The sequence below is a fragment of the Hyperoodon ampullatus genome, assembly GCF_949752795.1.
Source record: "Hyperoodon ampullatus genome assembly, chromosome: 8".
NCBI lineage: Eukaryota > Metazoa > Chordata > Mammalia > Artiodactyla > Ziphiidae > Hyperoodon > Hyperoodon ampullatus.
Window position 1 is genome coordinate 35372050 of NC_136921.1, and position 16357 is coordinate 35388406.

At 41.5% G+C, this 16357-nt stretch overlaps 1 protein-coding gene across 1 annotated transcript in view; it reads right to left on the bottom strand.

The window, feature by feature from the left end:
* The window catches only part of CASP8 (caspase 8), a gene marked incomplete at its 3' end in the record, with an annotated part of 28168 nt that extends 12281 nt beyond the window's left edge, over window positions 1-15887 (bottom strand). Inside the window, exons 1-5 of the mRNA XM_079710041.1 lie at window positions 15828-15887; window positions 7237-7574; window positions 3673-3778; window positions 2691-2829; window positions 2534-2578 (exon numbers count right to left, since the gene is read on the bottom strand). Of these exons, the coding sequence (XP_079566167.1) occupies window positions 2534-2578; window positions 2691-2829; window positions 3673-3778; window positions 7237-7541 (595 nt within the window). The 5' untranslated portion in view covers window positions 7542-7574; window positions 15828-15887. The remainder of the gene's footprint in view (window positions 1-2533; window positions 2579-2690; window positions 2830-3672; window positions 3779-7236; window positions 7575-15827) is intronic.
* Between the last annotated feature and the right edge of the window lie 470 nt (window positions 15888-16357).

Consider the following 16357-nt stretch of genomic DNA (forward strand, 5'->3'; position numbering starts at 1 on the left):
CTAAGGAGGTAAAAGACCTGTACTCCGAAAACTACAGGATACTGATGAAAGAAATCAAAGATGACACAAACAGATGGAGAGATGTACCATGTTTTTGGATTGGAAAATCAATATTGCGAAAATGACTATACTACCCAAAGCAATCTACAGATTCAACACAATCCCCATCAAATTGCCAATGGCATTTTTCACAGAACTAGAACAAAAAATCTTAAAATTTGTATGGAGACACAAAAGACACCGAATAGCCAAAGCAATCGTGAGAGAAAAAAAAAAATGGGGCTTCCCTGGTGGCTCAGTGGTTGAGAATCTGCCTGCTAATGCGGGGGACACGGGTTCGAGCCCTGGTCTGGGAGGATCCCACATGCCGCGGAGCAACTGGGCCCGTGAGCCACAACTACTGAGCCTGCGCGTCTGGAGCCTGTGCTCCACAACAAGAGAGGCCACAATAGTGAGAGCCCCGCGCACCACGATGAAGAGTGGCCCCCGCTTGCCACAACTAGAGAAAGCGCTCGCACAGAAACAAAGACCCAATGCAGCAAAAAATAATTAATTAATTAATAAACTCCTACCCACAACATCTTCTTAAAAAAAAAAATGGAGCTGGAGGAATCAGACTCCCTGACTTCAGACTATAGTACAAAGCTACAGTAATCAAGACAGCATGGTAGTGGCACAAAAACAGAAATATAGATCAATGGAACAAGATAAAAAGCCCAGAGATAAACCCACGCACCTATGGTCAGCTAATCTATGACAAAGGAGGCAAGGATATACAATGGAGAAAAGACAGTCTCTTCAATAAGTGATGCTGGCAAAACTGGACAGCTACTTGTAAAAGAATGAAATTAGAACACTCCCTAACACCATATACAAAAATGAACTCAAAATGGATTAAAGACCTAAATGTAAGGCCAGACACTATCAAACTCTTAGAGGAAAACATAGGCAGAACACTCTATGACATAAATTACAGCAAGATCCTTTTTGACCCACCTCCTAGAGAAATGGAAATAAAAACAAAAATAAACAAATGGGACCTAATGAAATTGAAAAGCTCTTGCACAACAAAGGAAAACATAAACAAGACCAAAAGACAACCCTCAGAATGGGAGAAAATATTTGCAAACGAAGCAACTGACAAAGGATTAATCTCCAAAATATACAAGCAAGCAGTTCCTGCAGCTCAATATCAAAAAAACAAACAACCCAATCCGAAAATGAGCAGAAGACCTAAATAAACATTTCTCCAAAGAAGATATACAGACTGCCAACAAACGAAAGGATGCTCAACATCACTAATCATTAGAGAAACGCAAATCAAAACTACAATGAGGTATCACCTCCCACCTGTCAGAGTGGCCATCATCAAAAAATCTACAAGCAATAAATGCTGGAGAGGGTGTGGAGAAAAGAGAACCCTCTTGCACTGTTGGTGGGAATGTAAATTGATACAGTCACTATGGAGAACAGTATGGAGGTTCCTTAAAAAACTAAAAATAGAATTAGCATATGACCCAGCAATCCCACTACTGCGCATATACCCAGAGAAAACCTTAATTCAAAAAGACACATGTGGACTTCCCTGGTGGCACAGTGGTTTAGAATCCACCTGACAATGCAGGGGACACAGGTTCCAGCCCTGGTCCAGGATGATTCCACATGCTGTGGAGCAACTAAACCTGTGTGCCACAACTACTGAGCCTGCGCTCTAGAACCCGTGAGCCTCAACTACTGAAGCCCGCGCACCTAGAGCCTGTGCTCTGCAACAAGAGAAGCCACCGCAATAAGAAGCCCACATGCAGCAACGAAGAGTAGCCCCTACTCGCCACAGCTAGAGAAAGCCCATGTGCAGCAACAAAGACCCAATACAGCCATAAATAAATAAATAAATAAATAAATAAATAAATAAAATTTATTTTAAAAAAAGACACATGCACCCCGATATTCATTGCAGCACTATTTACGATAGCCAGGTCATGGAAGCAACGTCAATGCCCATTGACAGACAAATGGATAAAGAGGAAGTGGTACATATATACAATGGAATATTACTCAGCCTAAAAAAAGGAATGAAATTGGGTCATTTGCAGAGACGTGGATGGACCTAGAGATTGTCATACAGAGTGAAGTAAGTCAGAAAGAGAAAAACAAATATCATATATTTAACACACATATGTGGAATCTAGAAAAAATGGCACAGATGAACTGGTTTGCAAGGCAGAAGGAGAGACACAGATGTAGAGAACAAATGTATGGACACCAAGGGGGGAAACGGGGGGTGGAATGAATTGGGAGATTGGGATTGACATATATACATTAATAGGTAGGAAATAGATAACTAATGAGAACCTGCTATATAGCACGGGGAACTCTACTTCAATTCACTGAAACTAACACAACATTGTAAAACAACTCTACCCCAATTTAAAAAAAAATGCAGATGTGGTAGAAGGTTGTGGAGAGGAGACAATGAGGCTATCAGGAAGTAAATTAACTAAATAAACCTCGAAAACATATCTGCAAGTATTACCATTTGAAAATTCATCTGGACCTCTTTCAAGGCTCATTCTTTGCTCTGAATTTAAAAAGAAACACACACATATTTGATTAGAAACTGCTGTGACATAGAGGAGTCTGTCCATTTAAGACTACATTTTGCTGATCCACAGCTCTCAGGTTATTTATACCTCTGCTTAGTTCTTCATAATCGTTGATTTTCTTCAATAGGCTCTTGTTGATTTGCTCACAGATTCTTTTCAGGGTGTCCAAGTTTCTTTCCCCTAGGATGACCCTCTTCTCCATCTCTATGAAAATATCAAGCAAGGTCTAGAGGGAGGAGAAATCAAGTTGGAAGACTAGATGGAGCCATATTGGCTTTTAGATTAACTTTTTTTTTTTGCTTCCACTCTCTCCAAACTAAGCACCCACCCTAGCTTCCCAAGCCAACCCTCCTGGGAGGACATCCTGGTCTTATAAAGCCAATCAGTAGATTATTAGGGAGGCAATTCATGATTTCTGGCCCAGAAAGACAGAAATAAGAAGACACAGGAGAAGTCACATCAGATGTCACCTAGTCCCCAGGCCCAGGCCCTGTGCTGAAACTGCCTGTGGACACCTTTATGTGAAGACAGTGAAGCAGCCCGAGTGCATGGCTGAGATGCAACAGCCTGGTCCCTATGGCAACAGCCCTGGGGACTGCCTCACACCCTCCATTGCCTCTGCCACCTGATCATCTCCAGGCTGAGTGTTCCCATAACACACACACACACACACACACACACACACACACACACACACACACACACACACACACACACACACACTTCCAGGTCCCAGGTTGTTTCAGAGACTGCAGAAGTGGGAAAGCGATCTCAGGCCCACCACCGTCTCTCCTGGCTCTGCAAGGTCTCCACATTGCCTGGGCCTCCACACCAGCCTTCTCCCCTCGCTCCTCACCCTGCCTTGTTCCTGGTAATTAACGTGAGCAGCACTTCACAGTATACAGGGGCATCATATCTACAGCACTCATGCCTGACAGCGTTCTTCTTCTCCCCAGTTAAAAAGTGAGAATTCATGTTGCTTTACTGACAAGTGCTCTCTTTAGTCTCAGAAATCCCCACTGGCTGACTCACCCTCAAGACTAAACCTCGGGCAGACACCAGGTCTTACCATGTCATCATCCAGCTTACATTTGGCAATCTCCTGGCTCAAAAAAAACTTGAAGTCCTTCAATTCCAGTTTGTTCACATCTTCTGAAATCTGAAAAAGCATGACCCTGAAGTGGGAAACAGAAACACTTTAGAAATATTTTCTTAAATGATTTCCCATCCGATTTCCCATCCGAGTCACAGTGGACTTGATTCCTATGGCCTCCCTTTAAAATAAAGCCAGATAATGACGTGATTTATGAGTTGAGTCCTTGGAAAGAGGCTGGTGTGGTGACACTGAAGACAAATGGCTCATGCCCAACTATCCCACTCTTAGAATTTAAAGTTCTCCAACCTTGACTTTCAGTTAATTTCAGTTAAATGAATTGTGTTTTTCCTTTGTCCTTCGCTATAAAATCAAGATCTTGTTGCAATAGAGAAAAAGCTTTGATTTTGGATATCATGCTTTTCAAAATGCAAATCAGATGGAATTCCTCAATTAAAACTAGTCAGTGTTCTCCCAGCCGCTACCTTCAGTAGGAAGGCCAAACACCTCCTTCTGGAGTAGGGGCTTTTGTGAACTGAGCCCAGCCTGCCTGCTCATCTCTGGATGCTCCTTACTGCTGTCCCCCCATCTCCTCTCTGAACACACGCAGCTGCCCTGCCCCTCACCTTGTTATGCTGGGCCTCCTCCCACCCCTATCCCCTTGTCCGTCTGCAGACAACCACTCATCCACTAACAGCTCAAGCACTGCCTGACTGTCCTCAAGGCTGTATTCACCCCGCTGTACCTGCCTGTGCATCGCCAGAAGAGTAACACACATAACTGTCTGTTTATGAAGCTGTCCAAGTTCCCTGAGAATGGGATCAGTGCCCTTTTGGTTTCCATAAGCCTAGAAGGTCATGAGATACAGTGTTTAAGTGCAGGGGACCCAGACTCCTGGTGTTGGAACCTTGGATCCACCATGCATGAACTGTGTGGCTTTAGACATGTTACACATTTTTCCCCCTCATCTGTAGATTGTAGATAATACTCTATTTACCCCTCTGGGAGGTGTTGAGGATTACATGAATAAGTTTACCTGAAGCACTTAAACCAACCTTTGGCAACACACTAAGTGTTCAAACATGACAGGCATTATTATTTCCTAAATTATGATAGGCTCTTGGGATATGCTTGTTGAATGAACAAAGGAAAGTTTTACAAGTCAGCAAACCTTTTGCTATTATGGTGCAAAGGAAAATAACTTTAATACAAAAACATGTTAACTTCAAAAGTAAATTAGAAAAGTAAAATTCTAAAAATAAAAACATGGTTGACCCTTGAGCAACACAGGTTTGAAGTGCACGGGTCCACTTATGTACAGATTTTTTTCAATAAATACGTAATACAGGGTTTCCGTAGTGGTGCAGTGGTTGAGAGTCCACCTGCCGATGCAGGGGACACGGGTTCGTGCCCCGGTCCGGGAAGATCCCACATGCCGTGGAGCGGCTGGGCCCGTGAGCCATGGCCGCTGAGCCTGCGCGTCCGGAACCTGTGCTCCGCAACGGGAGAGGCCACAACAGCGAGAGGCCCGCGTACCGCAAAAAAAAATTTTTTAATAAATAAATAAATAAATACGTAATACAGTACTACACAGTCTGCGGTTGGTCAAACCCACAAATGTGGAACCTAAGATACAGAGGATAGACTGTAAGTCATAAGCGGGTTTTTGTGCAGAGGGTCCACACCCCTAACCCCCATGTTGTTCAATGATCAACTGTAGTGTAGAAACAGAAGTTACTCAGTATTATCACCTGCTTCATCCTTCTTCTCATGGAATCTCTACCCTAGAAGTATTTCTCTAAAACTTTCTCAGTTTGACCAAGATTGGGTCCAATCAAAAGCTACCTCCCCTTTTAACTTTATCACAAGGTATTTTGCCCTTCTACGTTCCTCATTATTGAAACCTACTGGCTTTCTTGTACCATCGTTGTCTAGAAATAAATCTGGATAGTTTATAAGGTACTAATTTTATAGGTAGCAATGATAATTTGAAATTTTAAATATCCTATAAATGGAAAGTGGCCACACTAGCATTTTTTTTTCTTACTTGATATTCAACAATGATGAACAAGCAGGAGATTTTACTTGTGCTGACCCTTTTGTTCCCAAGCTAACATGTTCAAGATTTTAACAGACAGATCCCACCCTTGGTAGACACTCGTAACCCTCCAACAGAGAGGCCCATGTCATTGTCTGCACTGGAAGTTGCCTTGGCCTTGCTCACATGGCAGGAGTGCAACCTTCAAAAGACCAAGACAGGGGACACAAGATGAGACCCTCTAGCTTTCCTAATTATGGAGCTGTTGTTTTTATGATTAATTGATGCCTTAATGAAAAAAAAATTCATCACAAGGACTTCACAATTCTATTGAACCAAAGTTACCCAGTATTGAATAGTATCCTTCCCCACTCTCCTTCCAAATTCATGTCCACTTGGAACGTGTAAAAGTGACTTTACTTGGGAAAAGGGTCTTTGTGGATGTAATCTTGCCAAGATAAGGTCATACTAGATTAGGGTGGCCCTAATCCAATGGCTGGTGTCTTTAAAAGAAGAGGGAAATTAAGACACAGATACACAGCAGAGAAGGCAAGGTGAAGAAAGAGGCAGAGATTGAACTGATGCATCCGTAAGACAAGGAACACCAAGGATTGCCTGCAACTACCTGAAGCTAGGAGAGGATCATGAAACAGATTATCCCTCAGAGCCTCTAAAAAGGAATCAATCCTGTTGACATCTCAACTTCAGCCTCTAGCCTCCAGAACTATAAGGAATTAACTTCTCTACTGTGTTAAGCCTTTGGCAGGACAGACAGCCCAAGCCACTGCTGTTCTGACAGCATCTGGGGTCACAGGGATTAAGCAGTCATTGGGCATTACAGGATGGCTTACGAAGTAAAATTGTGGAAGCTGTTTAACCTTACAATGATCGGTTATTACCATGGGGGTTTCCAGATGGCCAGGCATAGATTAAAAATGGTTATCTTATACCATAATAAAAAAAAGCACTCATTACGGGGGTCCGGCCTGGCCAATCCAGAATGACTGACAACACACAGCTCACTTAAGAACTTGGTAACACAAGCCTTAAGGTATGGAATAAAAGCCTAAAACCTTACTGAGAATTTCGTAGTCATCCAGAAGTAGGTGGGAGGGGGTCTCAGGTGGGAAGTAGTGGTGCTTTATTCGATAATAGGCAAAGAAGTGCATGGTATGGGCATCAGCAAAGCAGAGGCATCAAGATAACGGATATGTAACAGACAGAGAGAGTTAGAACGTTTAAAAAATGTCTATTTGGATTTCGGCATACCTATAGGTAATGTTTCACCTTGGAAAGAAAATTTTATTTTATGGTTTTAGCATATTTTTCTCTGAATTCTACATAAAGTCTCTAAATTTCTTAACCTGACCATGGTGGGACATCTTCCCAAGTCTCCAAAGTCACACCATACAGACAACCTACAAACAGCATCAGCCCTTCCCATAAAGATGTGCCCATTCAACCCACACGTCCCAGTTCCACACCATGGAGGTTTTTCCCACCTATAGGCAGAGATCTGGGCCCTGCCCGGCATCTGAAGCTCCCTCTCCATCTCCTTCTCACTGGTGTCCAGGTAGGTGAGCAGCAGATCCAGTCTATTCATTCGGAAAAGCAGCTCCTTCAAGAAGGACAGGTTGCTTTCCTCCAACATTCTCTTTTCTTGGAGCCTCTGGAATAGCATCAAGGCATCCTTGATGGGTTCCTGCTTCCTGTGTGGAATGTAGTCCAGGCTCAGGAACTTGAGGGCAGCCAGGTCTTCACTGCCCAGCTGTTCCCCAATATTATACAGACATCTGTTGAAATTCATGCTGATCGAGCGTTAGGAGAATGTAGTTGTTACCTAGGTTAAAATACAATGTTATGTTCAGATGAGGAAGAAAACTACCACTTACTGATTTGTTCCTTCATCAAATGCTATTACATCTACTATATGCCAGACATTATGCTGTGGATACAGGCAAGAAAACAAACAAACAGGTTCCCACTCTCAAGTAGCTTACTGTTTTGGAAGGTAGATTTACAAAGTAGCCAGTGGTCAGAGAGTTGTGACCAGGGCACAGTAGAAATATAGAAGAAAGAGCCTTAACTCAGCCTGGGAGAAGGGCTTTCTGGAGGGAAGCCACCTTTGGGGAGGAGATGGTGAAGGACAATTTTTGAAGGAAATAATTTATGCAAAAGTTGGAGGCAAGAATGTTCAAGTCAGTTCGGGCAGGCAAAGGGAGCTCAATAAAGTAACCACGAAGGGTCTGGGAGAGGGAGTGGTGAGACAAAGGGATGGAGCTGTGGCCGGGAACTGTTATAAAGGGCCTCATACGATGGGTCAAGGGGGTCAGGCTCTCTCCTGGATATAATGGGAAACCAAGAAAGGATTGTAAACATGAGCGTGACATCATCCAATTAGGGATTAACATTTAAAGTGTGGGGGACATACGTAGATGTATAACTGAATCACTTTGCTTCACACCAGAAACTAACATAACACTGTAAATCAGCTATACTCCAATATAAAATAAAAATTAAATTAAAAAAATAAAATAAAGTGTGGAGGACAGATTGGAAGGGTTGGAGGCGGGAGAAGTCATGTGGTCTAATGGAAACAATGGTGGCAGGAGGACGCGATGCAGTACTCTCCCCCAAGGGCCTCAGGACAGGCACCCACAGCTGCTCAAGAACCCAAGACTGGAAATGGAACCAAGAGAACTCGGTCAGCCTTTCAACACAAACAGTCTCTAAATCAGATTATGGGGTATTTTCACATACTTACATGTTTGAACAGGTAAAAAAAAAAGAGAGGGCAGTGTTTCAGGAAACTCCAGACAACCTTCACACAAGCAGCCCGAGATCTGGGGTTTCTCGAGCCCCTTGAGTCACCTTGGCCAATTTCTCCCTCACCTCCCCTGCTCTGATAGGCCCATGTTCATGGTACAGGAGCCCTTGGAGCAGGGTTTGTATCGGGTACATCATAGGAACAAGACTGGGACCTGGATCCCTGGGGCGGGCTACAGGGCCACTGTCAAAGCCAGGAATCTCACCTGCAGCTGACTGTCGGAGAGGCAGGCAGTGCAGTGGCTCAGAGTCTGGGGCTGCGGGGTCCGACAGAACTTGGACCAGAACCCAGCTGGGGCACTGGCCCAGGCCTGGGCAGCTCACAGCCTACAGCTGAGGAGATTCCTGCTCGGTAAGGTGGGATCAGAAGAGCAATATCTCCTGAAGTGTTGTGAGTATACAACACCTATCGTGCTTTTAGAGTAACGACCAAAAACTAACGAACAAAGGCGTGTTCACCTGAAAGAAGGAAAGACCTTGGCTGTGGGGCCGGACACCACTGGGCATGTGACCTGAACACTTCTCTTACCCTCCTGCTTTTCCCACTTCCTCACTGGAAAATTCATTTGAAAGCAGTGATTTTCCACCTCTTCAACGTTGAAGAACTCTTCCTTGAAGGCTTACTCAGATGCTCCCTTACCTCAGGGCTACCATCTGCAAACCCTGAACTAGAAAACCTTTAACTTCTCGACCAGCTCCACCATTTGCTTGCTCCCACAGACTCTGTGCCCCTGGGCACTTTCTTTAACCTCAAATAACCTTAACCTGTTTGGACCTCTTTCCTCCCTGAAACAAGGCTCCTAAATTTTTAAGCTCCCTGCATTCACTGACATTCTCGGATGAAACCACAAATCCTGACTATCACTTGAGGGGTGATGGAGTGAACCAGGACCTGTGTATTTTGTACCTCTGATGTTAAAATAGAAACATTAAGGTAAACTTTAATATTTTTAAAAAGTGGCCCAAAAGACTTTGAAGCTTTTAGTTTTTCTTTTTAAAATAAACCTTTTCTGGGACTTCCCTGGTGACTCAGAAGTTAAGAATCTGCCTGCCAACACAGGGGACACGGGTTCGAGCCCTGGTCCGGGAAGATCTCACATGCCGCAGAGCAACTAAGCCCATGCGCCACAACTACTGAGCCTGCACTCTAGAACCCATGAGCCACAACTACTGAGCCCTCGTGCCACAACTACTGAAGCCCGTGCACCTAGAGCCCATGCTCTGCAACAAGAGAAGCCACCACAATGAGAAGCCCTCGCAACGCAACAAAGAGTAGCCCTCACTCGCTGCAACTAGAGAAAGCCCATGCGCAGCAATGAAGACCCAATGCAGCCAAAAATAAAAATAATTAATTAATTAATTAAAATAAAATAAAACAGTATTTAAAAAAAAAAAACAATCCTGAGTACTTCCCGCCAATTCTGATTACAGAACACTGGGGTGGTTTTTTTTTTTGGTAAAAATTGAAAATGCAATAAATTATAACATGGTCATGGTTGTCATTATCATACATCACATACACACAAATACACATTTATATAAAAGTTAGAATCAGATTGCACATCCAAGCGTGTACATCTGTATTTTTTTATACCCACTTAATATTTAGAATGAACATTTACCTTTATCATAAATATTCTTCTTTGGCATATTTTTAATATTTCTTGATTTCCAGCATGTGGAGATATCAAAATTTATTTTAAGCAATTTTCTGTTTCTTTACTATTAAAAATAATATTGCACTGACAGGCTTTTTCATATATCCTGTGCATACCTCTGATTATTTCCTTCTTAGAATTGGAATTATGGACAAAACTTTTTTCTCCCTTTTAATCTAGAGCTGACATTATTGTTTAGACAAGTTTTCTTGATTAGGAAACTGGAGGGACAGTGTCTTAGAAAGATACATCTTGTTTTACACTGGATTCACAAAGGCTGCAGAGCCTAGATTATTCACTGCAAAAGCAATCAATTATCATGAAAATACTTTTATATAGGAAAGATACCTTAAATATTTGGGCTGCACCTAAAAGCATACGTTCAAAGTTCAACAAACAAAATCTCTAGACATTCAAGGGAACAAACTAGCAAGTTCATTCCTTAAATCACACTCCATAGAAACACACATGTGCTCAACAGGGTTTGTACATGGAGTCTCACCACAGCCCAATATATAACCCTGAACAACTAGAAACATCCCAAATGTCCTCCAATAAAGGAATGGCTAAATTAACTAAAGCATAGTCATCCTACAGAATATTATGCAGCAGTTAAGAAAATGCACTCCAGCTTCTGAAATTAAAATGGATAGATATTCAAGATAAGTTATTATGACAGTGAAAATAGCAAGTTGCAATATAACCAAAAAGCATACATCTACTTTTTAGAAATACTCAAACAACATAATTAGATTTTCAGTGATTACAGAAATATATATTAAAGCAGAAAATAAAAGATAAGGAGATTCTGGAAAGAGACATACCAAACTCATACAGTGCCTAGACTGTATTCACAGATCTTTGAAGAAAATACACAGGAAGCTGCTTCAGTGGTTGCCTGAGAGGAGAGGAACTAGAGGTCTGGGGGTGGACAGGAAGAGACTTGCTTTACATTCTATACCCTTTGCACAGTGTAAATCTTTACCATTTTATCACCCTAAATGTACATGTACTTAAATTAAAATCTCTATTTAAATAACTATTTTTATTCCAGTATATGAAACTGGAAAGGATCAGAACTCGGTCCAGCCCTGTTTAAAACCATTAGGTCCAGTGTCCTTAAATCTTCCAATAAGTTCTAACCATTGCTAAAATATCATTTTACAGAATAAAATCAACCAAAGAATCAAATGAAAGCAGAATCTCCTTTTTTCCCCCTCTGCAATTATTTTCTTTCTAATGATAACAATGCTTATTGTATTCCTTTTAGAAAATACAGGAAAGATAAAAAGGAGAATAAAAATTACCTATAATTCTGTCATCCAAAGATTAAATGCCTAATCAAAACATTCTCTGATGTAAATCATACCAATGTTTTCTTAGGTCAGTCTCCCAAGGCAATAGAAATAAAAACAAAAATTAACAAATGGGACCTAATCAAACTTACAAGCTTTTGCACAGCAAAGGAAACCAAAAACAAAATGAAAAGACAACCTACAGAATGGGAGAAAGTATTTGCAAATGATGCAACTGACAAGGGCTTAATTTCCAAAATATATAAACAGCTCATAAAATCAACAACAAAAAACAAACAACCAAATCGAAAAATAGGCAGAAGACCCAAAGAGACATTTCTCCAAAGAAGAAAGACAAATGGCCAATAGTCACATGAAAAGATGCTCAACATCGCTAATTATTAGAGAGATGCAAATCAAAACTACAGTGAGGTATCACCTCACGCTGATCAGAATGGCCATCATTAAAAACTCTATGAATAACAAATGCTGGAAAGAGTGTGAAGAAAAGGGCACCCTCCTACACTGTTGGTGGAAATGTAAGTTGGTAAAGCCACTATGGAAAACAGTATGGAGGTTCCTCAGAAAACTAAAAATAGAATTATCATATGATCCAGCAATCCCACTCCTGGGCATATATCTAGACAAAACTCTAATCCAAAGAGATACATGCACCCCTATGTTCATAGCAGCACTATTCACAATAGCCAAGACATGGAAGCAACCTAAATATCCATTGACAGAGAAATGGATAAAGAAGATGTGGTACATATATACAATGAAATATTACTCAGCTATAAAAAAAAAGAATGAAATAATGCCATTTGCAACAACATGGATGCAACTAGAGATTATCATACTAAGTGAAGTAAGTCAGAAAGAGAATGACAAATACCATATGATATCACTTATATGTGGAATCTAAAATATGACATAAATGAACCTATCTGAAACAGAAACAGACCTGTGGTTGCCAAGGGGGAGGGGGTTGGGGCAGGGATGTAGTCAGAGGTTGGGTTAACAGATGTAAGCATTTATGTATAGCATGGAGACCTATATTCAGTATCCTATGACAAACCATAATGGAAGAGAATATTAAAAAAAGAATGTATATATATGTATTACTGAATCACTTTGCTGTACAGCAGAAATTAACACAACACTGTAAATCAACTTTTAAAAAATTAAAATAAAATAAAAAACAAAGATAAATGCCTAATAATCTTACTGTCCTTCCTACCGAATATTTTACGCATATATATTTTCCCTCATATTTAAACACCATATTTCTGAGGTATACGTGGACTTTTCCACTGATAATATTATAAGTACATCTTGATGTCTTTATTTTTTCTTCTATAGCATGGATTTTTAAATCTGTAAGGCATCTAATCATATGAATGGGCAAGAATTTATCTAACCAGTCTCTGATTACATTTAGGATGATCTTAAAATGCAAATCTCCATGTATACCTCTGATTATTTTATTAGAATAATCTCCTAGAAATAGGATTACTGAGACAAAAGGAATAAAGATTTTTAAGGCTTTTGTTACATATTCAATAGCATTTTCTGACAGTATAAAAAAAATTCGAATCCAAGGTAAGGATGACGTGAATTTGGATATAACATGATGGGCTCCTGTCCTCTATGGCCAGTTCACCTCACTCGTTTCATTATCTTTGCAATAGCCTGACAATGCTTTCTAAATTATTTTTGCATCATATTAAAATGGACACTTAGTAGGGAAAGTGCTGGCAAGGCTTCTTTTCTGACCCAGCTTTTTCCAGAACACATTGTGATATAATATTGTCTTTGTTTGTTTAGGTCACACACCTCTTTGATCGTAGTGCCTGGGAAGCACTGTTACCTGCTCTAGATTTTATACCGTTAACAACGGGCCACCTCTAGGTTCTGGCTCTATAGGAACAGGGACCAAGAGGTACTTCTTTTTTTCTTTTTTTTTTTTTGCGGTACGCGGGCCTCTCACTGTTGTGGCCTCTCCCGTTGCGGAGCACAGGCTCCGGACGTGCAGGCTCAGCGGCCATGGCTCACGGGCCCAGCTGCTCCGCGGCATGTGGGATCTTCCCGGACCGGGGCACGAACCCGTGTCCCCTGCAACGGCAGGCGGACTCTCAACCACTGTGCCACCAGGGAAGCCCCGGAACTTCTTTTTTTATGGGCCCTGGGTTTAACTGCATGTGCTCATATGCTAGAAACTTTGTTAGAGTAATATTTTAAGGAGAATATGCATTGTTGTATTTTTCTCATCCTAAAATAGTAAAAGTAACATTTATTCCTTAGAGAACTTTTAAAAGAAAAATAAAAATCACTTAGAAAAAAATCACTTAGAAAAACTTAGAAGTAATTTTGGGGTCAAATTTGGTGCGTTTTTTTCCCATTTTATTCACATGTTCACATATATATACATATATAATGTGTGTGCATATACATATGCTGAATATATAAATTCGAATATAAATTTGAATATATTGGTTTATATTGCATACAAGGTGGAAGAGAGGGGTAGAAATGGAAAGCCCTCCCGAATTTTTCTTTTATTTCCAATTATATAACAATAATAAATCCATATAGATATATTTGTATTATATGGTATATAAGTATATCTAACATTTTTATAATAAATGTGTGCCCCAAAGTATTTTGATATAAATTTTTATATTATGATGTGTGTTTATAACATATAACCATATAAACATAAAAATATTTTTCTTGTCTCACTTACTGCAATCCTCTGAAGAAATTGCTATTATCATCCTCATTTTACTATTGTGAAAAATCAGTTCAGGGGCTTCCCTGGTGGCGCAGTGGTTGAGAGTCCGCCTGCCAATGCAGGGGACATGGGTTCGTGTCCCGGTCCGGGAAGATCTCACATGCTGCGGAGCAGCTGGGCCCGTGAGCCATGGCTGCTGAGCCTGCACGTCGGAGCCTGTGCTCTGCAACGGGAGAGGCCACAACAGTGAGAGGCCCACGTACCACACACACACACACAAAAAAATCAGTTCAAAAGTAAGCTAGTGAGAGGCATCAGGCCCAGGTTTGAGCATCTCACTCAAGGGTCTCAATGACAGACCCTGCAAAGATTTAGAATTTATTCTGATTCCAGTTGGAAGCCAGTGAAGGAATTTAATGAAGAAAGACACATAATCAAAATATTTTTAAAGATTATGAATTACTTAAAATTTTAAAAGACTAAAGAAACCCCCAAAACACAGAAACAAGAATTCTTAACAAATCTACAAAAGCAAAGAGAGGGTCAGAACCTTACAAACCAAGCCGGTACATGCTGGAGCCTGGATTTAGACCTCAGCACCTCATCCCAGAGTCCCAAATTAGCACTGCCTTTTGTGCCACAATTAAATTGCAAATAAATCTCATCTAATCACAAACAATCCTTCTAGCGACATTCTAGCAACATCTTAGCTCTTTTGGTGATATGGAAAACTACCTCAAAGCTGGAGAAAATAAACCCAAAATTTGCATTACTCTTCTGAGACAAAAATCCGTTACCTCGTTCAAAGCTTGAGAGTACTGGAAAGCCGCTCTCAGGCCCAAACCCCTAAGCAATAGGGTGACTACTACCTCCAGTCCAGGATGGCCACCCCAAATTGGGGTTCCCCCAGAACCTGCCAGATGTCCACCCTGCACACAAACACTCTCCGCTGCAGGGTCCCAGCCAGGGCTATCTCACAGCCCAGGAAAGGTGTTCAAATCACGACAAAACTCAGAGCCAACCAAACTGAAGAAATTTATAACTCCACCTATAAATGCTTAACCCCACAAGTACTGATTATCAGTCTATGCTTGCCATTATGTTATTCCCGGTACTGTCCTGTGCCCTTTTAATGTCTCAAAAATAAATAAATAAATAAATAATTGAGTTCTTAGCACTGTTTCTCTTTACGTGTGTGTATGTTTATGTGTACATGTGTGTTTATATTGGTGGTCTGAGTGTCGGCAGATTGGTAAGCTATAGCAGCAAAGTCAGTTGAGAGTTGAGTTTTGGTTTCTATTCCTTGACAACTCACCATAAGGATGAGACCTCTGTACAAATAACTGAACTTGGAGTATTCCCCCCAAAAAATCAGGAATGCATCAACCGAAGCTGGAGATCTGGGACCCGTGGGCCCTCACTACGGCCCTGGGAAGCACTGCTAACTCTCCTGGTTTCCGCATCTACAGTCATATACAAGGACCACCCCATGAGCCCCGAGGCCACCAGATCCCACCCTCAGTAGCCTAGAAAAGTCTAGAATCAAAAACCTTCCTCTCTAAAAGCCCATCCAACCTTACCACAGCCAAGTCCCAGAACCCTCACAGCGGCAGCCGCTTCACAGGCCTCTCTCTCCTGGCACATCTAAGAAAAGAATGAAGTCAAATGAAGAACCAACAGCACAGCTCACTTACTTCCTGTTTTCGAAACTCCTGAGTCACTAGTGAGGTAGGCCGGCCTCCAGGCAGCACCCCCGTCTAGATCTCTAAGAGGGAGCCTGTGGAAGAGGAGGCAGGTGCCGGGAGGGGACCCTGGCCACCTGAGCTTTGGCTCTGGCTGTGTGACTTTGGACGGGTCAGTTTCTCTTCGGGGCCTCTCTACCACATTCCAACAGGAGAAAGTTTGAACTGGATGATAGCTAAGAACCCTTTCTTTTCATATTGCTGGAATTTACAGATTTTTAGGGGCTCATTATGAAGACTTTAATGGTTTCCTTCAATAATATTCACTGAGCACTCCTGAGTGGTCTTGAGATATGTAAACTGCAGGGTCCTCACCACAGCTCTCAGAGGGTCTGCTGACCCTCACAGAAACTCTCTTGGTTCCCCCA